The following is a 22,515-nucleotide window of genomic DNA, read 5'->3' on the forward strand; positions in this document are numbered from 1 at the left end:
TTATCCATAGTATTGCAGTAAAAGTAAGAACGCTTAGGGAATTTTTAAAAACCATTTAACTCGAAATATTTCAGCAGATTTTCAGTCCATTTTCAAAAAGTCAGAATCGATTTTGGGACTTGAAATAAGGTATAAAGACTATTTCCAGAGAAAGCTCGAGAATTAATGTCTGAAGTAACAAAAGATTACAACTTTTTTACCCTCTCTATCTTTTTCTTTCCTTATCTTTCTTCCTTTTTGTTGTTCTTTATGCTTCGGTGCAGCCACCTAGTATCTTTCCATCTAAATAGTAGTAAGAAAGGAAATGAAGGGAAAAAAAATCAACGAATATATTATATTTTTATACGTCCTATAAATTTAAATGTTGTCAAATTCAAAATCGAGTCATTCTTATTAAGTAACATTTTAAAGAATATATTATGGTTTTTTAAGTCTCATAAATTTAAATGTTATCAAACAAGACAATCAATAAAACTCAACTTTATAAATTAATATTTTTTATGAATATATTTTATTTTTATAAATAATATAAATTTAAATGTTCTCAAATAAGACAAACAATAAAACCCAACTTTATTAAGTAATATTTTATAAAATATGTGTAACATTTTTATAAGTCCTATAAATTTAAATGTTATCAAATAGGGCAATCAATAAAACTTAACCTTATTAAGTAATATTTTTTAAGAATATATTTTATTTCTATAAATAATAAAAGTTTAAATGTTCTCAACTAAGGCAATCAATAAAAATCAACCTTATTCAGTAATATTTTAAATAATATATCGTAATTTTATAAGTCCTATAAATTTAAATGTTATGAAATAAGACAATCAATATAACTCAATCGTTCAAAGTAATATTTTTAGATGAAATTTCAAGCATTAAAAAAATGAAGAGAAGTAAATTACAGAAATTTATGCAATGTGTTTCAAAGCTTTTTCAGTTTATTACTATTTATGTTTTTTTTTTTTTCAGTCTCAGCTGAGAATATAAGAGTTATGTAGGATTTTTAACCGCATTGCTGTATATCACTGTTCCTTTCAAAAACATGTGCATTTTCATGCAAGATGGAATAGTACTAGAAGAAAATATGCATTAAAAATTAATGAATCAATAAAAATTTGAAAAGAAAGGAAAAGAAAAAAATCCGTACGATTATTAGAGTTTAGAATTGCGTACGAAGTATACTACAGCTCTTCGTTATATCGCGCTTTTCGGAAGACACTAAAAAAGCGCGATGTATCCGAAAACGCGATGTAACCGAGGTCGTTAAAACTAAGGATTGAACGCTCATTCTAGCAACTGATAGGTTCGTTTACAATAAACATAACTTATTTTTATATTAGGACGAACTTTTGAATGAAAGCAACAAAATTATCTTACCATTGTTTTTTTTTTTTAATAGTATAAAAAGCAGTTTGAAATATTCTAATGGTTTTTTGGAGAAATGAGAAATTAAACCATTATAACCAAAGCGAAGTCAGAAGAATGAAATACATCTCTGTTTTGTTTATTAGCTAAAATGGGAAGCAAAGAATTTTCTTGCGAAATACAATGTGTTTACTACGAAAGTGACCTCAAATTTATAACGAAAATTGCTTACGTTTAATTTTTCAGGGGACAGAGGAAAAGCGCGATTTATCCGAATGAGCGATGTAGTGAGGCCCGATTTAACGCCGTATTACTTGTATATTGACTGAGCAAATTGGGAGAAAGTTTTGTTGAAAATGGCAGTACATAAAGAAGAACAATGTATTTTATAATAACACTTGCATTAAAACGTAATGAAATATTTTTTATTTGATTTTGAAAAATATTTTTGATCAAATGAATGAGTAAATGAATAGACTATGAATAAACGAATAAACAAATAAATTAATCAATTATTATATCCAATAAAAATAAATTAGTGAATGAATAAGAAAGTAAGTGAAGGAGTGAATAAATAAGTTAATTATTAAATTAAGGAATATAGTTTAATTAAATAATAACTGAATACGTAAGTGCTTTAATAAATAATTGAAAGTGAAACAGAATGAACTGTTTCACTTTGCCCCACATGTACTTGGAAAATGTTTAAAAAAAAACATTTAAAATAAAAATAACTTTAATATTATATAAATCAATACCGTACGGAATATTATTGGGTCTCATTTAATTTTTAAAATGTTAAAAACAATGACTTTGTCATTTTATAGTAGCAAAAATAATTTTTAACTTACAACAAAATATTACAATATGAGTACCAGTTTTTGAAAATTGCTTGAAGCATCATTTGCTTCGATTTTCAGCTGTAACTTTTCCGTGTTTTAACAGACTATATGTGCTGCTACGAAGGTAAAGTATTATTAGATAAGTAGCGCTAAATACAAGGTTTACATTTTACAATTTCACTTTGACCAGCTATTTCACTTTGCTCCACATTCCCCTACATCGAGTTGTCTCTTTTTTTTCTGCGTTATTTTTTGCAATATTTAATGTTTTTGTTTCTTCTTTTTTAAATTATAAGGTGAATTTTATGTTCGTTTTGGGGCTAAAACTTGTGCGCCACTCTTGTTTACAATAAATGTCCTTATTTGTAGTGTTATCATAATAGATTCTTTTGTGGCTATGTTCTTATTAAGTATTTGCTGCAATTCTTTCATATACGGCCTGAATTTGGATTTTATTTTAGAACTAGAAAATCGCCCGTCAAGGTATGACTTGCATTAAGAATAGAGATTTTCCTTGAAAGTTACTTCCTGTATCTTTTTTTCCCATCAGTATTACTTGTTTTTGTATTAATTCTATTAAAGGCTGAATCATTACAAATAAAGATTTTAACATATGTTCCGATGTACCCCTTTCTACGGAGTGAATTGGAACACTGCTAAAAATTTTTTGTAAAAATATAAACTGTTCAAAAAGTTTCCTTTTTACGTAAAATTGCAATAACAAATCTTGACCAGGGGCGTGCACTAGAGGGGGGGAGAAGAGACACCCGTTTGTTCGGGCCCGAGCCTGAAGGAGGCCCGAGATTTTTAAAATGCGGGATAAATATATGTTCGGACGTATGGGTAAACAATATGGAGGGGGCTCCGTAAAAGTAATTTTTGACAGGCCCCAAAATTTCTTGACCGAAATTTCTAACCAAAAACCCAAATTCAGAAAAAATCTTTAACTACTTTTTTTAATTATCAAATTTGAAAAGTCTTCCAATTCACTCCATTTCACCGCATTTTATTGAATCTGTTTCCTCCGACTGCCATCGATTTGAAACAGTAACACGGGAGAAGCCGCAAATGTTGCGCGAAAACATAGCTTTGGCGATCGCCAGAGCTGTTTGGCGACAGACCACTTTCGCTTAGGAAATAGCCGACTCAACACGTGAGACATTTTTCGTTTACAGCGGTAGTGGGAAAAATCGCGGCGCTGCGACGCAGTCGTGAAGAAGCAGGATCCTATATCGATAACGCAAACTATGCGTGCCGTGACGGCGGCCCCTCTGTTTACTGCCGAGCCGTGGTTTGATTCCTGATTTCTGTCAACGGTGATTCACCAATATCTGTTTCATATGTGGGTTTAATCATCATTCATACACTCAGCATCGCTATGTCTACCTTTAAGATGGGACCGGAATGGAGAGAGCCGATTGGTGAGTTGCGATATTGTTTATATCCTGTCATTCAATATTGTCCCACGTAGTTCGAATGCACCGTGAATATTGCCTACCTTGTGTCTCGTGGTGACATCTATATCGCTGAGGAATGGATCCTCGTATTGTTTTTATTATGATTCGCAATTGGAAATCGGGATCCAGAATGGCAGGGAAAAGCACTTGATATTTTTGATGTGTTGTGTGAATTGGTGGAAGAGCGGCTCACGTCAAATATCTAGAAAAGAAAAGTTGTAAAAGCTTCGGTCTTGGTATGTTGGCATCCGACTTCAAGGACACGTTTTTGCTCCGCCTGCTGTTATAAGTGACCATGGTGTTTGGCTAATAATGCTATTCGCGATACCACTACATCACCGCGGCGTTCGAAAAACCTCTACATGGAAAGTTTCTCTAACAGCGCGGCTCGCCTCACTCGTGCTTTTCAGGTGAGGTCTGATGTTGCAATTCAGTCGGGCATAACTAATGCCAATTACACTTTCTTCAACCACTTTCCCAAACAAGCTTTCTTCATTCGATGGATTCTCCCTTTTCCTTTTTTTTTTGTAAACCAGAGATGGCAACAGGGAAATATCATTGTTTGTTTACAAATGTCATCTCGATGGGATGCGATGGAGGAGGGAAAGGATGCGATTCAGGGGTGGTCAATCCCAGTGATGTCTGACCTTGAACTGAGGGATTAAAATTGGTCATTAGTTCGAAATTCTTCTTTTCGTTTTCTTGGGTGGAGTCATTTTTGCTTCATAAGTATCGGGAATTACTTGAATGGCGAATTATGTTCTCCGCTCCACCCCCATCACATGACGCATCAATTTATCCATCTTCAGGTGCTAACCCCCTGCCAAAAAAATCGTTTGCGCCCTAGTGACATATGACTCATCGGTTCGTTCGAAGCGGAAACTATTACTTGCAACTATTACAAGAATGTAAATGAATTAGTCTTGTTACATGACGCAACGTTATGTAATCAGTTCGTGGAACATTTGCTTTTCTTTCGAATGGCAAATGGGAATATTATTTTTTTTATCATCAATTTTTATTTGTTATTTATTTATTTATTTATTTAATTGATTGTTTTATCTTATTTATTTAATTAATTAATTTGTTTTTGTTCATATAGTTTATTTATTTTATTATTTGCAGAGAAACGTGCTTTTAAAATTGATATTGTGCATTTTATTTATTAAAAACGTAACTTTTTATTACATTTTAAAAATTCACTCGTAAGACATTCTGATATAGTCAATTGAACGTGGAATAGACCTTAAGTTTGAAAAAACACTACTTCCGTATGTTTAAAGCTTTTTCTGATAGCCAATGTTAAACCGTTTTGTAATTTATTTTAAAAAATAAATTACAAAACGGTTCTATTAAATTCTAAAATTCTAAAATATTTGAGAACCTATGGTTATTTTTACATATGTTACAATTATATCAAACTTATTGATAGTATAAAATTAGTATTCTTATTTGGGCTTTTCAAAGTATCAAAAACAGGATGTCTTTTTTTTGCGAGTATGATTTGAGCGTTTTTCCACACTTTCATAAATGTTTTTACATTTGTTTTTTAAAATTACTTTACAGTATGCACTCGAATAGACTGTATGAATTACAGTACATTTACGTTAGGAAATTTTATTTCAACTTTTGGTGTACTCCTTTTCCGTTCTAAAATTTTTTGTTTCCTTAATAAAATAAAATGTACTATTTGAAAAATAATTATGAATAAAATTCTGTAGATTTTATGTTTTGGTAGATTCTGGAAGGCAATCAGTACTCCAACAGTATTTTAATACCATTTACATTTTTTCAACTTTTATTTTTGAAAGTAAATATTAAGTTTAAGGAATTAAAGCAAAAAAAGTGAGGCCTATTAATAAAATGTGATTTGAGTTTTTATGGCTTTTATTTTAACTCTCCGCTCATCTTTGACATGGGTGAATATTTGCTTATTAAATCAGTTTTTCTTTCTTTTCTTTTTCCACCCTTTATTTTGTTTATTTATTTATTTACTTCCACTATCGTGGAAAAATAAAAGGAAATTGCTGTAGAGCACTTCTAGGTGTAACAATCTGAAATTGTTTTCGAATAAGCGAAAAAATGATAAATAAATAAAATTGAGTAAACTATTTTGAAGCATAAAAATGCTAACTTTAAAATTCCCTCAATACCGAAATTGGTATTTATTTTTCACAAAATTTCATGTATCTTTCAACTGTAAAAACTGAATTGCGATTAATGCGAAATTTTACCTGCCCATTCACAGCAAAGTTAGAAATATAAATTCTGACACCAAATAATAGTCTCGGTGCGCAAAAAACTACAGTAAAATCCCTCTAATGCGGACACTGATGGGACAAAATTTTTTGTCCACAATAGAGGGGTGTCCGCAGGAGAGGGGTTTAATAATGTTATTTGCCTTGAAATCGGGGAATTAAAAATCGTTCGCATAAAAGGGGTGTCCGCACTTGAGGGGTGTCCGTTAGGAGGGGTTTAACTGTAATTTGCATTCAAAGATTGCAAAGTGGTCGACGTCTCATAAAATTCAAAATTACGAAATCTCACCTGTCAAAAGAATTGCAGTCTCCAAAATTGACCTTTAAAAAAGTTACTAAATAATACAAAAACTTTTTTTTCTCTCAGTTGATGTTTTCATATGTTTCGCTCAAGACCAGTCTAATACGATTCGTTCTTAATAATTTTTCTATCAATTCATCAGTTTTTTTTTCACAAAAACAGGGGTGCCCATCCCCCTCCCCAAGTTCAATGGCGCAAATTACCCCCCCCCCCCATTTTTCTCAACCCTCTCTTCTTTTAATATTATTTTTATTTTTTAGTTCTCTTTTTATACTTAATTTATTTTTAAAAGACATTTTTTATTAATTTATTAATTCATTTGTTTTTAAATCATTATTATTAGCATTATTTTATTAGAAGAAGTTCTACGCTACGCCAATGATATACCACATATAGTGCGGCTCTGAGAAGTTGAGCTCCGAGTCAGACAATGTTTACCTCTGTTTCGGTAAATAGGGAGGGGTAATTGGCGTTAAGTTGAGTTGAAAAACTTTCTTAGTAGTTTTTCAAAAATATGCCAACTGAAATCCGACCCAATAACGCGTCCATTTTTCACTAAACTCCCCTAAAATAGGTAAACATAGTCAAAGTCACAGTTCAACTAACCAGAGCTGCATAATACATATACACACACAAACTAAATAAATAAATGAAATATATTTAAACAGAATAAAATAAAAGAAAATAAAATAAATTAATTAAATTGAAAATAAATTAATGAGCAGATTCAAATAAATAAATAAATGATTAAAAAAATCCCTCCCAAATGGGGGTAGGAATATGGCAACTTGCGCCATACCCCCCCCCCTCCTCCCTGTGGGCACCTCTGACAAAAAAAAAAGCAATTTTCACAAAAAGTCGCATTTTTATAACAGTAATAAAAATTTCTTTGTCGCTTGTGTAAAAAGATCTAGGATACACCATTTTTTGAAGCGTTTCATAAAATCAAAATATTACCCAGCTTTTATCTACTAAGACGAGACGTAGTGATCCATTGAGTAATTTCCGAAAGGATGTTTCTGTTGCATGAGCATATGTTTTAGGAACACCTTAAATGGATGATTCAACCATATTATGTAATTTAAAACACTCAAGATATAGTAGAGCTTCAATTTTCCGAAGCGATCGAACCAGCTTTCAGTTAATCGAAAATTTCGGATAAAATAGTTACTTGAAAATGGCTTTCACTGGACCGCAGAAACTTGGAACTTTGAATAGGAACAAATTTAGAAAATAAGTATTTAATTGAGGCTTAATTTCTAACAAAAGAAGTGTGGGAGCCCTATAAGTCCGCAGAAGTTTTTTTTTTGTACATAAAAAGGCTGAATTTCGTCGGAAATGTGAAATCTCTCATTCAATTTTTTTAAAAAAGTGCAGGAGCTCTGCTCCCGCGAGCTCACTTGCTAATTAAGTCCGGAATGAACTCGGCCAGTGTCACACAAGTAAAAAAATTAAAAGTAATTTTAAAAAGGCATAGTATAGAAAACGTAAATCTTTATTGCGTTTAACTTCATGTTTTATTCTCTAATTTAAAAGAAAAAACAAGTAGTTATAATTACTACGTAATAAAACAATATTTTGTGTTCAGTTTCGATCGTTTTCAACTTGATAGCATTTTAAAAACTGGGACTATTTAGAATGTTTCAGAAATTTACTGGTTGGAGTGAGGGGGAAAAAACATGTAGTGATAGAAATTCACGGATATAATTTGGTGCCTCTATCAGGAACGGCCCTTCTCCAGTGACCTTGAAGTGAAGTGTTTGCCCATCAAAATGGATTTAAAAAATTTTAATTTTTGGAACCCGACACGTTGAAAGCGGTTCAGTCAAAAGAGTTACGTATAATCGAAGTTCTACTGTATATTCAATTGCAGCAAAGCTTTGTTTAATCATCGCTTTGTTTATTCAAAATAAAAATTCTAGTGTTACCTATATGTAACGCACTCAATAAATAGAAGCGGTTTTGCTGAAAGTAATCAAATTCGATTTTAAGTGTTCAAGAAAAATTGTCGTAATAAATTAATAAATGCAGTTTAACTCTCTTAGTACGACCACGTTTAATACGAAATCATGGCTAAAGCGAACATTTTGTTCGTTAAGTTTGGTTTGCTATCTAATTACATTAAAAATTTCATGCATAATACATAAATTAAACTGAAAGTCTCAGCTAAGACGAGCAAAAATTTCTGACCTCTTTACCTAAAATGTTCGCGGTTGAATACTGTAATTTTCCCTTTTTAGAAATGATTCATCATTTTGTTAGGTAGTAGAAGTCCCATTGTGTAAAGAGAAGAAAATATTAAATATTTTGTATAGAAAATAAAGCCCGTACTTTACCTGGTGAACAACCTATTCCACGATTGTCAATTGTCATTTTCCTTTTTCAATATTTTCCAAAAACATTCATTTATAAGAAATGAGTTATTAATTTTCTGAATACACTAATAATTAGGTTACAATGTTTGTATTAGTAGTAATGTTTTTTAACTATGGGTAAGCATTTCTTCGTTTTTTTACATTATCACTCACTCACGGTTGTTACGAATAACGGCTAATACGAACAAGATTTTTGACACTTTATGTTAACTGAGTTCAATTGTATCGCTTTGAGTATTTTTGTTTCTTTTGAAATTTTATAGTTGTAGAAAATATAAAACAAGAGAAATTAAGTGTAGCATTTTTAGCATTTAACACAATTACTTGTATAGAGTGTAATTTATTTTTAAATTTCCCTATTGCTTACATAAAGATTTTTAAAGACCGGAATTCCGTTCGTCTTTTTCTCGTGTTTTTGTGATGTTTACAATCGTTCTAATGTATGTGTAATCCGTCTTTTTCCTTTAATGACTGAATGTTGCGTGTTCCTTTGTTCTAGCTAATTATATTATTCCTTCGTCAATCATCTTAAATGAGTTGTTGATAAAATTGCATTTTTTCCCCTTTTTTTGCTTTGTTTGTGCTTTTTTATTTTGATTTAACTTTTGATGTTTTGGCAGCAAAACAATGTTCTTGAGTAAAATATTTTTTCAATTCTTGTCAATAGACGGTGCTACGAAAAGAGCTCACATAACATAATACATAAATAAATCATTCCTTAAAATTAATGAAAGTTTCTCAACTTTAAAAGTGGAATTTCTAAAGTCTAACACTGTAAGAATTAGGTTTTTCCATGAAATTAAAACTACAACATCACTGTTTAACAACAATCCGAACTTTTAAAAAAATCCCTAAACCATGCATAGAACTAGTAATTTACCCAAAATGTTGAATTTGCAGATAAATAAAGTTAAAAGTATACACATAATATATTTTCAATGATTTTTTTAAAAACAATTCTGCAATTTGACTCCCAGAAATTATTAGACACTTGATTTCAAAAAGGACCGACAAATATTATGAAATTATAATTTGTGTTTAAAGCGATTTTTAAAAAAAAATTTATAAAAATGAAAAAAAAAAGTATACTTTAAAAACTATTTCTGGACTTCTGATTTGACCTTTCTGCTTCTTTTATTTAATTTGTCAGTTAAAAAAAATGACGAGTAAACTAAAAGTGATTTATTACTTACATTTGCATATTTCCTTCACTTTAAGCGAATGTTTCCGTGTTTGGATCTTATCGCAAGTCACAAGTCTTATTATTCGCTGAATACATCTACATACTGCTATCAAGAAGTTTATATTTTGTTTGTGACGTCAAACTGTATAAAGAAAGAAAAAACTATGGCGCAAGATAACGAACCGAGTCGGATATAAACCGCGTTCAAATAATAAACACAGTTAAGCACTTTTTTGCGTTGGTGTTTTATTTTTAGTGAGGTACATATTTCGCAGAATATTGTTATGTTTGTTCCAACTTGAAGAACTTGCCCCCTTTCAGTCAGGGTTTGCGGAGTTGAAGTCCGACTGATTTTCAGGTGTCGGCGTCGAGAGTCGAACGGTTAAAATTCCAAGAGTCGGAGTCTGTCATTTTCCCTCAGAGTCCGACACTCTTTCAGTGTTGTCAGCTTCAGAGTAGCATTCTACTTATCACTAGTTTGTAAATTGGTTCGTGATTTTCTATGAGATGCCATTGTCGACTCTCTTCTTCTCTTCCCTTTCCATTATTTCATTTCATTTATTTACCAAAAAATCGCCAGTCAAGGTATGGTGGGTGAATATTGCTTCTACATTTGAACGAAGCAATCGCCTGTTTGACGAAATTTTGATCGTTGAAATTTTAACCCTAAATCCAGTGGATTTACCCTAAACTCCAGTAGATAGTAGTAACTTAACTATTTTACTGGTGAGACTTACTTTAAGAGAATAGAGAAACGAAAAAGTGGTCAACAATGAACGCGTTTTTAGCGTTAATCCGCTGTAGTTAGGGTTAAAATTTCAACTACCATCAAAATATCACCAGACAGGCAATTGCTTCGTTTGAATGAGAAGAAATTTTCACCCGTCATACCTTGACGGGCGATTTTCTAGTTTAAGAGTAACATAATTCACGGAAGAATCATCATAGTGACTGAGTTTTAACAGCAAAGAATGAGGCTAACTCGGAAAAGATTCAATATTTTAAGCTTAAAAACATACTGAGGAAAATTTGTGCATGGTGGATTATGATCAATCTCCCCCCCCCCCCCCCAACCCTTCACATTGTGTCACTTATATTAAAGCATAATTTTTAATGTATACTGAGAGGAAAGGCTGGACAATTATTGTAATTTTCAGTCAAAGGAATAAAGGAATTATATAGCACTTGAACGGATGAAGATAGCTTCTCTTTGTAGCTTCCGTTTAATGCGATTCAACAGCTAAACTTGACTCAAGGGGGAAAAAACTTTCTCGCCTGAGCTGCTGGTTAGGAAAGGAATCGCTTCTCAGTGAAATGTAACGCATTCAAACAGGTTATGATTTTTTTTTTCTTTTACGTAGCTCCTCCCATATAATTCGAAGGCAATTCGGGTCATTGCGAACACCATGAAAGCGACAGTGATAAACAGCCGTATGTTTTCTTCTTTATTTGATGTTTTGTTTTGATTTTTTTTCTTGAAAGAAAATAGAGAATTATAAATAATTTTGTTGTTTCTATTTTGTGATGAGTAAATAAACGTTGCTACAGCCTTATCTTTTCTGGAGAAATGAGTATTTCAATTCAGCATCCTAGCAAAGGAATTGCCTTGTTTACACTTTTATTGTAGATATTTTTCTCATCTAGTTAAAAAATCAAGCTAGATTAAGGGGCGCAACCATATGGATTTTCAGAATCTTAATCTAGAACCTATAACCTGGAGTTTTATTTGTAGTACATGGTATATTACACTCTGAATAAAAGAGAAAATGAAATATTTTGATTTTTTTTAAGTTCAAACGAGACTGAACGTATCAGCGATGGAAGGTGTTTCATGATTATAGTCCGTTTTCCATGAGAAGGCACTTCGCCAAGCCTTCTCGAATGTAGAGTTCAATTTTACGCGGGGATGATGGGTAGACATTTCTGCGTGCTTTTAAATGTGACAACTAGCCAACCTTAACTTTGGCGTGCATTTTAATGTGCAAAAAAGAAGTCTCAACACTTGCTTCACTTGTCTGTTGCTACTTTCGTTATTCTTACGTTTTAAAAACTGTTGCTTTTACGACAAAATGCTATGATCCGAATGTGCCTTCTGCCGAAAACAGCGAAATATAATCATCGGATATCACGTGACAAAGGCGGAGTCAAGTGCCTTCTCGTGGAAAACAGACAATACCCGGTTAAGAAATTGAGTGACCTGAAGCCAAACACTTTTTCACGGACCCTTCTGTAGCCAAACCTTAGAATTTTAGTTTTTGGCTGAAACAGATTCATCCATTTAGGGACCCCTAAAAAGTGGGGGCTCTAGGAAATGACCTAGTTAACTTAATAATCATGCCCTGCTTTTGAAAAAAATACATGAAGTACAAAACCAGGCTCATTACTCCATTGGAAGGGCTATATTAGGAAAAACACACTGAATACAGCACATGCCTACAGACAATGAAGAAAACATAGAAAAAAACCTATAAAAGGAATAAACACAACATCAAAATAAAGCATATTAAGTAATATCAACAATAATTTTTTGCTGTCAACCTTTTTAAACTAAAAAGCATTCCTTAAAACCAAAAACCAGAAGGAAAGAAAAAAACGCGTTGTGTGTGAAAATGTAGTTCACATTAATTACTCAGTTTTAACGATTTTATTTTTCTTTTGAGAAAAACATCACGTTACCTATGTAATAATTTACATTCTACTTTTTTTATTTTATTTCGTAAATTGAAAGAAGAACTTAAGTGAGTAACTGGTGAAAATTATTTAATCGCCAGTGGCTGGTTGTTACAATTTCATGAGTAGCCACTATTTTGCAATAGTGGCCACTAGTTTTTACTCAAATTGCAAAACGAATATTTTTCTAGTTTGTTGAAATTAACAATCGTAAATACATTAATTAATGTCTCTAATATGTTTTTAATAAATCATTTCACAAAAGCTGCCTCTTGATTTTGATGAAACAGATTTTACCAATTACTCAATGCCTTTTGTAACTTTAAAGTCATTAATTTATGTTTTGATGTTGCGATTAAGTGTTGATCTTTCTAACCGCCTTTTTTTTTTTTTTTTTTTTTCATTTTGTCGCTCAATGGCCGGTGGCTACCACGAATTTTGTCCTTATCTTTTCAACGCATCAGATATAAATTTACAATTTATTATTTATGTACAATCAATCTGGTATCTTGATTAATTTGTCAAATTAATGCAAATACTTCCTGCTTCACAGGATTAAGAAAAGCGTAGCCCAACTGTGCATTTACATAACATTTTCATCTGATTTTCATAAACTTTATCTTTTAACGTAGTTTTAATAGATTTTAATATTTCATAAATATACGATATTCTTCCCTTTTATTAATGACATTACTGAAATGTAATTGGTGTCCTTGAGGAAATTGATCTGTCATTTTGACGTGCCGTTAACGATACCGCAAATCAAAACTTTGGGAAAGATCATATATATTTTATGATGATTGAACAAAATTATTCATTTATTTATAGTTGGACTAGACATTTTGCGTGGAAAAAAAACGTTTCAATTTTGTTCAGATCATGGAAATAAATTAAGCATAAGATTGTTTTGAAGGTCAAGAAAAAGCTTGAGGGAAAAAAACGAAGAATTGAAAATAAATGGAAAATTTTCAGTGAGTTACCGCCCTATAGCCAGGGCTAAGGCAGAAAGTCAGTAATCCAACGTTATGAAACACAAAAATTGCAAATGATTGCAGGCACGTATTTCGGTGTTACAAGGAACACCTTTTTCAATGGAAAGAAGTGTGAGCTTCTGGATGAAAAGTCATCCGAGAAAAATAACACGTACGTATACTATAATACAAGTACAGTGAAACCTGTGTAAGTTGACCACTTGCAGTGTACTAATTTGGCGGTCAACTTAAACAGGTAATCAACTTATAGAGTAACTTGAATTACATGATAAGATCTAATTCGGTGCCTCAAAATAGTGGTCAATTTAGACAGGTGGTCAACTTACAAGGGTGGTCAACTTTACAGGTTTTACTGTACTGCACGCTTTTCACCTGAAAAAAATATTTTTTTTTTCTCTCCACGAGACATTTTGTATTATAAGTTCAAGTCTAAAACGTTTTTATCCCAAATTAAAGTCTGAATGTTTTTGCATTTGTAGACATATTGAAATATTAGAAATTTTCACAGCCGAAAATGCTTTTTGAAATGAATTTATGAACTAGATTCAATTTTTTATATTATTTAAGAAAGAACATAAGAAAATTTTTCTGAATTTTTTCCATGTTACCTCTTTATTTTTTTAACAACATTGAAAACAGTCCAAAATAATCAAATTAATGAAATTTCGAGGAAGTTCTGCAAGCAATTAGTTTCTTTTTTACTAATTATAATAGTCATCAATAGGGAATTTAGTCATAATTGTTGAGAAACGTTAAAAAAAATTTCAAAATTTGTCAACGTCCAGGAAATAGTCAAAAATTGAAAGTTTTAAAAAGGTTTCCACATATATCTATATAAAATTACAACAATTTGTGTCGAACTAGGTAAAAAGACTGGTGGGACGGGGGAGATAATGAAATGGAAATAGTTTTTTTTTTTTTTTTTCATGAACAAGAAAGTAACAAATAGAGTTCATAGTTTAGAGCGGTCTTTTCCATATAAAAGTTCACTGTTCCTTTTGACCTATTTCACCACCCAAAAAATCTGCTGTGCAGTCGTATCGCCGTCATCATTCCACGCTTCCTTTTTCTGAAGGAAATGTATACTCCTGGTTTTGATATTTAAAATTAGTTTTGTTGTTTCAATTTCACGAAGCTATTTATAATGTTAAAAATCTATTGGACATTTTTCAAATCAAAAGTCGATTTTTGTATATTTATAACTACATAATAAAAGGAAACCACCCAGACGATTACTGACTGTAAAAGCAGTCTCTTCTTAACGCCTCTCATAGTCCTCCCTACTGCCTGAGTTACTCAAAAACAAAGGTAAGACATTAATAATCTTGTCTGCCACTTTCCCATCTTCCTGCCTGAGTTGCAACCACCGAGTTCCAAGTGATTCTTCCCCGCCACTCGTGCGGAAAATGGGGTATGGCTGACTGATCCATGGATATTCCGCTCACAGAATACGGTAAAGATGGGATTTTGTTTTATTTATTGTTTATGTCCGATCTGTATCACTCCACCTTGAATCGCTTCCATTTTAGTCTGACGCTAAGGAGATAGAGATGGATGAATTGTATCTTGGTCTAAGCAATAGTTTAATCAAAATAGTGACCGTTTTCTTCTGTCAGGATAAGCAAGTTGACTAGATTGCAGTCACACACGTGCAATTGTTTTGGCAAAAAATGACTAGTTTGGAGCGATATCATATTTAAGTTTTTGAAAAGAAAAAAAAAATTCAATGAAGAAATGTCATTGGAAATGGAAAAATTAGCTGATGTGATGGTAAAGTGAATCACCAGAGCCATTCAAATGTATAGCGGCAAATGTGCCTGCGTATCATCAACTTACAGTTAGTTGCACAATAGAAAAAAAAAAGAAATAAAAAGAAAAATATAAAGTAGGGTTACATACTATTTCAACCTACTTTTATACGCTGTCATTTGCAATGATAAGATTCACTGATATCTTCATTGCAGAATATATGCTGTCTTGTAACAAACTCGCTCTCGGTACTTGGGCTATAAGTTCAACAGCCGACCAGCTTGTGCACTAACTTATCTTTGGAAAAACACTATGAGCAGGAAGTGCCCCTACGAATCACTGATGGACCTGCAGCTTAGATGAAGTTCGAACCACTAGGACATGGCATATATTTGGCTAAACGGGGCGAGTAGGAAGTGTGCCTGAAGAGCACTTACAAATTACGAACCAATTGGACAAGGTCGGATGAAGAGCCACACCGATCGCTAACATTCTTGCTCTGACCATGATGCAAACTTGAGTCTGTGACTTAAAGCTTTCTCCTTTGCCGTTCGTGTCTCTGAGCAATAGTTCGCTCTTTATCAAGGTCGGTGAGGTTTCGGACACTACCGATAAAAACCATGGATTTTACCACCCAGTCCAAAATCCCTTGCAAGCAAAAGTGTTTGAAAATGCCCAAAACTATAATTTTATTAAAATTGTATTTTGTAAGAAAATATCAAAAACAGAATAAATCTATTGAGGTAATAATTAATATTGACAAATTATTGAATGTGAACATTCAAGTATATGTATTTTAAGCGATATGAAAATCACTTATGCTGCTGATTCTCATTCAGTGACATTGAAGTTGCAATTCTTCATTAAAAGTTTCAATTAGTACGCATGAGTTTAAATACATTTTTTTTTATTGGGAGGGGGAGATAGTAACCAAATATTTCAACATATTTATACCTGCGGGCAAATGAGAGTATTCAAAATAAAGTGCAATAATTAACTTAGATGTAAGAAATGATGTTTTTTAATTGAAGAAAAAATATAGGCTCCTCTACAACATTCGTGTAGCTTTTCTTTTGACTGTAGTTGTGATTTACTAATCTGAAACGAAATTAGCACTAATCTAGTCTAGGAAAATGTGATCTAACTAAAAATCTGATTGTTGTTTTTCTAAAAATTGTCAAAATATTATTTTTCTTATTGTAGTTACAAAATGTATTATATTGAAAATAGAGTTTGCGCTAGTTTTAAAATATAATTGCTTACATTTTGGCATCTATTTATTACTCTTCAATCTATGATTTTAAAGCAGAATTTTTGTTAAAAATCATGTAAAACATTATGCAGAAACCATTAGGAAAGATAAGCGGTTTTTTGCTTCTAAATATTACACATTTAATAGGTGTAATTAACAGTGAAATCGTCATAATTTATTTCAAAACGCTTTATGAATTGAACATTTTAATGCATTACTTAGATTCATCAATAATCTCATAATCATGTTTCCAATTTCCTCATATTGTTTTGTATTTTTCACTTACTTGGGGGGAAAAAGAGCTAATGTATTTATTTATATTTTCAGTGTTATTTTCTTATTGATTCAATTTATCATCTTTAATTTCTTAATATTTTATCCTTTAAGTCTACAAACGTTATCACTTTCTATAATTTGGTCATCAAAGGTCATCAAAGTTACTGTTTAAAAAATCTTTAAAATTCTTTTTTTTTTTCTGTGTGTCCCGATATGAGCATAAGACCGATAACCTTTTAACAACAGAAAATTTCACCTGTCAAATTATGTTCTGTTTTCAGACAATTTTTTCTCTCACATATTCTTTAATTACTGTCTCTGTTTAATTAGATTATACGTCAATTATAAGATAATTAATACTACAAATTCGAGCCAGCAGATTATAATATCATAGGCAGAGAGGAATCATCCAAATTTATGCACAGTGTGTTTTGCCTCTGTGATAAATGACCTTCATCATACAATTAATTTTACGTATCACAAATTCTTTGACCTTCATTATCTTTAACTATCTTATTGCACGTTAATTATGCCACGCCTATTCAAAGCTACGATTTTAATATGCAAGGTGTCTTGCATTGCTTTCGAGACTTGTGTTGGGCATATTTCAATTTCATTTTTTACTGCTTCTTTAGCAAAGTTTCCTTTTTCCAGTAGTTTCCCTTGAGTTTGATCATACTTACGTAACTTCCATACATGGATTTTCTTGTACATAAGTGTTTTTTAACTTCTTTAATAAGTGGAACCCTTTTTAATGTTCCCTTTTTTTCACGGAACCCTGATCTATCTTCATAATCTGAAGTTAAGTTCAACTATCTAAAAATGTCTTGCTATCACTAAAAATGAAAACTATTTCAAATGTTTCAGCTCATTAAAAAGAAAAACGAAATTTCTTAAAAATATTAAATATCTTTCTATAAAAATTTAGTATTGTTGTACTGACATAGAACGAGGTCGTGCGCTGATAATAAATGGGGTTTTAATCCCTGTCTTATTTTGATGTTTTCTTTGCTGTTCATTCGTAAAATACTGATTAAAAGCTTCACTCAAATCGTACTTTTATCGATTTTAAAAGTAATTAGCTTGAATTGAAAGGAAGAGCACAGGTGTCGTGAAACCCTTAAGTGATCTCCGTAGAACCCTGGGGTTCCACGGTTATAGATGAAGAAATGTTATGCGTCAAAAAAATATCACAGGGCTCCGGACGTTGCATCAGGGAACGCTCTCCCCTTACCATAATCACATTTCCCTAACCATTAAATATCTTTTTACCACATAAGGTTGACTGATTTTTATACATTTTAGCAACGTCATAAAGATTTCAGATAGTTTATAAAAGAGTCGTACACTTTTCAATGTGATATACTTAAAAAAATTGTAGATATACAGTCTTCCTTCCATGAATTTTCTTCCAGATGAAGGAATGTTATATGGCAAAAAATGTCACAGGACTCCGGACGTTGCATCAGGGAACGCTCTCCCCTTTCCCCAATCAAATTTCTGTAACCATTAAATATCTTTTTACCTCATAATGTAAACTGATTTTTAAACATTTTAGTAACATCATAAAGTTTTGAGATAGTTTGTAAAAGAGTCGTACACTTTTCAATGTGATATAGTACTTGAAAAAATTGTAGATATACAGTCTTCCTTCCATGGATTGTCTACCAGATAAAGAAATGTTATATGGCAAAAAATGTCACAGGACTCCGGACGTTGCATCAGGGAACGCTCTCCCCTTTCCCCAATCAAATTTCTGTAACCATTAAATATCTTTTTACCTCATAATGTGTACTGATTTTTAAACATTTTAGCAACATCATAAAGTTTTGAGATAGTTTGTAAAAGAGTCGTACACTTTTCAATGTGATATAGTACTTGAAAAAATTGTAGATATACAGTCTTCCTTCCATGGATTGTCTACCAGATAAAGAAATGTTATATGGCAAAAAATGTCACAGGACTCCGGACGTTGCATCAGGGAACGCTCTCCCTTTTCCCCAATCAAATTTCTGTAACCATTAAATATCTTTTTACCTCATAATGTGGACTGATTTTTAAACATTTTAGCAACATCATAAAGTTTTGAGATAGTTTGTAAAAGAGTCGTACACTTTTCAATGTGATATAGTACTTGAAAAAATTGTAGATATACAGTCTTCTTTCCATGGATTGTCTTCCAGATAAAGGAATGTTATATGGCAAAAAATGTCACCGGGTTCCGGACGTTGCATTAAGGAAGCGTTCTCCCCTTTCCCCCTATCACATTTCCTAACCGTTAAATATATTTTTATCATTTAACGTTAGCCGATTTTTATAATTTTTTGCAAAATCATAAAGATTTGAGATAATTTGTGAAAGAGTCACACTTTTCAATGTGATACTTGAAAAATTGTAGATAGGATAGGGGAAAGGGAACACGAGGCACATGTGAACATGGTATGTTTTATTAAGATGGCTTAAAGCAAAAAATCTAGAAAAATTCTTAAGTAACGGCAGGACCAGAACTTGACCAAACTTTTAAAGCAATGAGACAGCTTATGTTTCTGTGATGACAACTTCTTTGTTTTAGCAGGTACCGTATGTAGCTTTTTCACAGTAATATTTTAGCTTGCTTTATCATTCAAATATAGCTTTTAGAGGAATCTGTTCAAAAAAAAGGCCTTACAGGGGGAAGGTGTGAGGTTCTAAAGTTTGAACTTTACATTCTTAAAAACAGGCAGAATAAAAAGCATTTCCATAGAGAATTTTCAAACATTATGATTTGTTTTTTTTTTTTTTGAAATTAAATGTAAAACCAATTTTGTCTTTTTAACGATATTGTGTAGCTAAATCTCTTTCTCAAAGTTTACATACAGGAAAATCGGACCAAATTCAATAAAACCTGAAAAATGATAACAAGTGCACGCTTATCAATTGGTGGTCATTTTATTCATTACAGGAAGTGTGACATCACTCATTTTTATCAGAATATGTTAATGAAAAATGGCTTGACTTGTAACAAAAGGGAGGGGGTGATGTGTGACATTTTTTGTCAAAAGTTGGGAGGGGGAAGCGGTCAAAAATTCTGAAAAAAAAGTGTGACATTATTTATGTAAAGCCTCTTATTTCCGATTTGTATTTTTTGTCGCACACTAGCGGTACCCGCACGGCTTTGCCCGTAGTAGAAAATTAGAAGGTCATTTGGTTCGCCTGTAAATTTACAAATAATAGATGATGAATTTCTTGCCAATTTGCTCGCCCATGTTATAGCAATTTGCTCGTTCACTTTAGGGTATTTTGCTCGTCCACGTTTGGAAATTTGCTCGTTCATGTTATGGTAATTTACTCGTTCATGCTGAGATAATTTTCTCGGGACAAATTGGCTTAATAATGAAATAGAAAAAGAAGAAAATTGAATTTTCGAAAAATTGCTTCGAGGTGCGAACCCTATGCTAGGAACTAATTTTGGGCCGAATTTCATGAAAATCGGCCGAACGGTCTAGGCTAGGCGATGCGTGTAACAGACATCCAGAGATCCAGACATACAGACTTTCAGCTTTATTATTAGTAAAGAAGAAAGGCCATTTTTTCTTTCTTTTTTTCCCCTTCTTTAGTCGTTTAATATGTGCGTTAAAATAATTTACTTGAATTACTAACTGTTGTAAAATGACCTTCAGAAACGTTGAATTGCTCCATTTAAGACGTCCGTAGATACCTGAGTGAACTAACTAACTGTACAGTGTCGATGAGTTTCAGCCAAGTTCAAGCAGTCACAACGATGCAACATTTCAGAATTTTTTGTGACAATGACCTGTGGTGTAACATTCTTATCTAATTTGCCAGATAATATTACGATTGGTAGATCTTATCAGTCCTATGTAAGAGATTTTGGAAAGAGTGGATATATCTGGTTGTCTGGAGCGGTAGATTTTCTGGAGGGGGGCGATAGTTTTTAGATAGTGTTCATCACAACGATTGCCGTAATAGGAATACGTTCCGTATATTTCCTTTTTTTGATAGATTGTTCCTCTAGAATTACTCTACGCGAGACGATGTTGTTGGAATTTTGCTGTAAAGTGGTAAAGACGGAGAAGGGTCATTTTCCCTAAACAGCGCAATTTGGATAGGGCAAGGAATGGCATTCACTCTGCCAAGGGAATGACACTTAGAGGAAATAATGCGTTTTACTGACGATATTATAATTTATGTGGGAAAAGGAAACACTACTTTTATGTATTTGAAAAAGAACCAATGTCGTGGTGTCCAAAAAGTAGTTATTGTGGTTATTTGTTTCCCTTACATTTTACAGGGGAAGGACGACAGGGGAATGACAAAAATTAAAGTTAACTTATATATTGTCATAACTACAAACAACAAATATCAATGTCACTTAAAGTAAGGGGGGGAACTCTATACAAACAAGAGTCAATCATTCATTGATCGATTATTACAAAATTAAATGAATTATCAAAGACAGGGTAATGACAATCATTAAAAATACTTATCTCTTGATAAGTATACTTGAGGTAACTTGAGATCACCCGAATAATACTCGACACCGTGTATTTATTCAAAAAGGAACTAATTATGATTATTTCTATGATGAGACCAGAATTCAAAGATTAAATTATGAGTTAATACAACTATTACCAGGTGTGAGAAACATTCATTCCAGTCCTCGACAGGGGAAGGACAAAAAATCAAAGGACATTTTTTACTATTTTTTTTTTAAATAATGCAAACCTTGAAAAGTTTTTATTTTTCTATTTTACAACATTGCATAACACTTGTTAAGAGGTTAAACAACAATTTCTGTACAAATATGCATGGCTTCCTGAATCTTTAGAGGTGATTTTGCTTTGAGATGGAGGTAGGGGTCTCTACAAAAATATCGTACATTTTGTGAAGTAGCCACTTTGAGCTCTATGTAGCTTTAAGACGTGGTTAACTAAAGCCAAAACCGTTTTTGGACTCAGGAGCGTAAAAACAAGTGAAAAGCAAGTCGCAGATCTGTGTCACCAAAATCACTGTTCCCAAGTGCAATACCTGTTTTGTTCGAATGAAAAAAAAAAAAAAAAAAAAAAAACACAACCAACCTCCAAAGCGCCCGTGGTTACGATTTCATCAATTCTGGAGGGATGAATTGACCTTGACTGGCTACCCGGGATTAAACACAGATTAGCACTCAGGCATGAACCACTACCAAAGAATACTTTACGGTTGGAACAGTCGCAATGATCGCTATAGTAACAAAATTTCGGGTTCAGATTTTTTTTTTTCACTTAAAAATTATTCTGTATGACCAGGTGCACTAAGAACTGGTTGCACGTTATTGTCAACCGAGTCTAGAACCTTAAACAAAGACATCAAAACCTTGCACCTAATTCGAATTCAAGTGCTGTAAGTAGGGATTGCAATACCGGAACAAAAATTCAATACCGGTATTCGATATTTTTAAAACGTGGTACCGGAATACCGGTATTAATACCGGTATTTGAAATTTTTCAAAAAATGCATGAAAACAAATGGATTCGTCGCCATATTTCATAATTTTGGACAAAAATTATATTCACGAAAAAGGTATTCTGAAGAAATATAAAATGAAGGATCAAATGTCCTAATGAAAAATCAATAATAGTAAAAAACATAATGCATCTACTGAATTGCTTTTAAGCCCTGAACTCAATTCAGTGTTCAACTTTCCTGCACTTGAAAAATGCTGTTACTGACCAGATAAAGTTTTTCTCAATATTTAGTATAGTTGAAACAAATGATTAAAAGATAAATCTTAAAGTGTTACTGCC

At 32.3% G+C, this 22,515-nt stretch overlaps 1 protein-coding gene across 1 annotated transcript in view; it reads left to right on the forward strand.

The window, feature by feature from the left end:
* The first annotated feature begins 3,406 nt into the window (after positions 1-3,406).
* Positions 3,407-22,515, forward strand: part of LOC129234377 (histone deacetylase 4-like) — a 126,805-nt gene continuing 107,696 nt past the window's right edge. The window contains exon 1 of the mRNA XM_054868370.1: positions 3,407-3,637. Coding sequence (XP_054724345.1) covers positions 3,595-3,637 — 43 coding nt within the window. The 5' untranslated portion in view covers positions 3,407-3,594. The remainder of the gene's footprint in view (positions 3,638-22,515) is intronic.

Source organism: Uloborus diversus, chromosome 1 (assembly GCF_026930045.1).
Source record: "Uloborus diversus isolate 005 chromosome 1, Udiv.v.3.1, whole genome shotgun sequence".
Lineage (NCBI taxonomy): Eukaryota > Metazoa > Arthropoda > Arachnida > Araneae > Uloboridae > Uloborus > Uloborus diversus.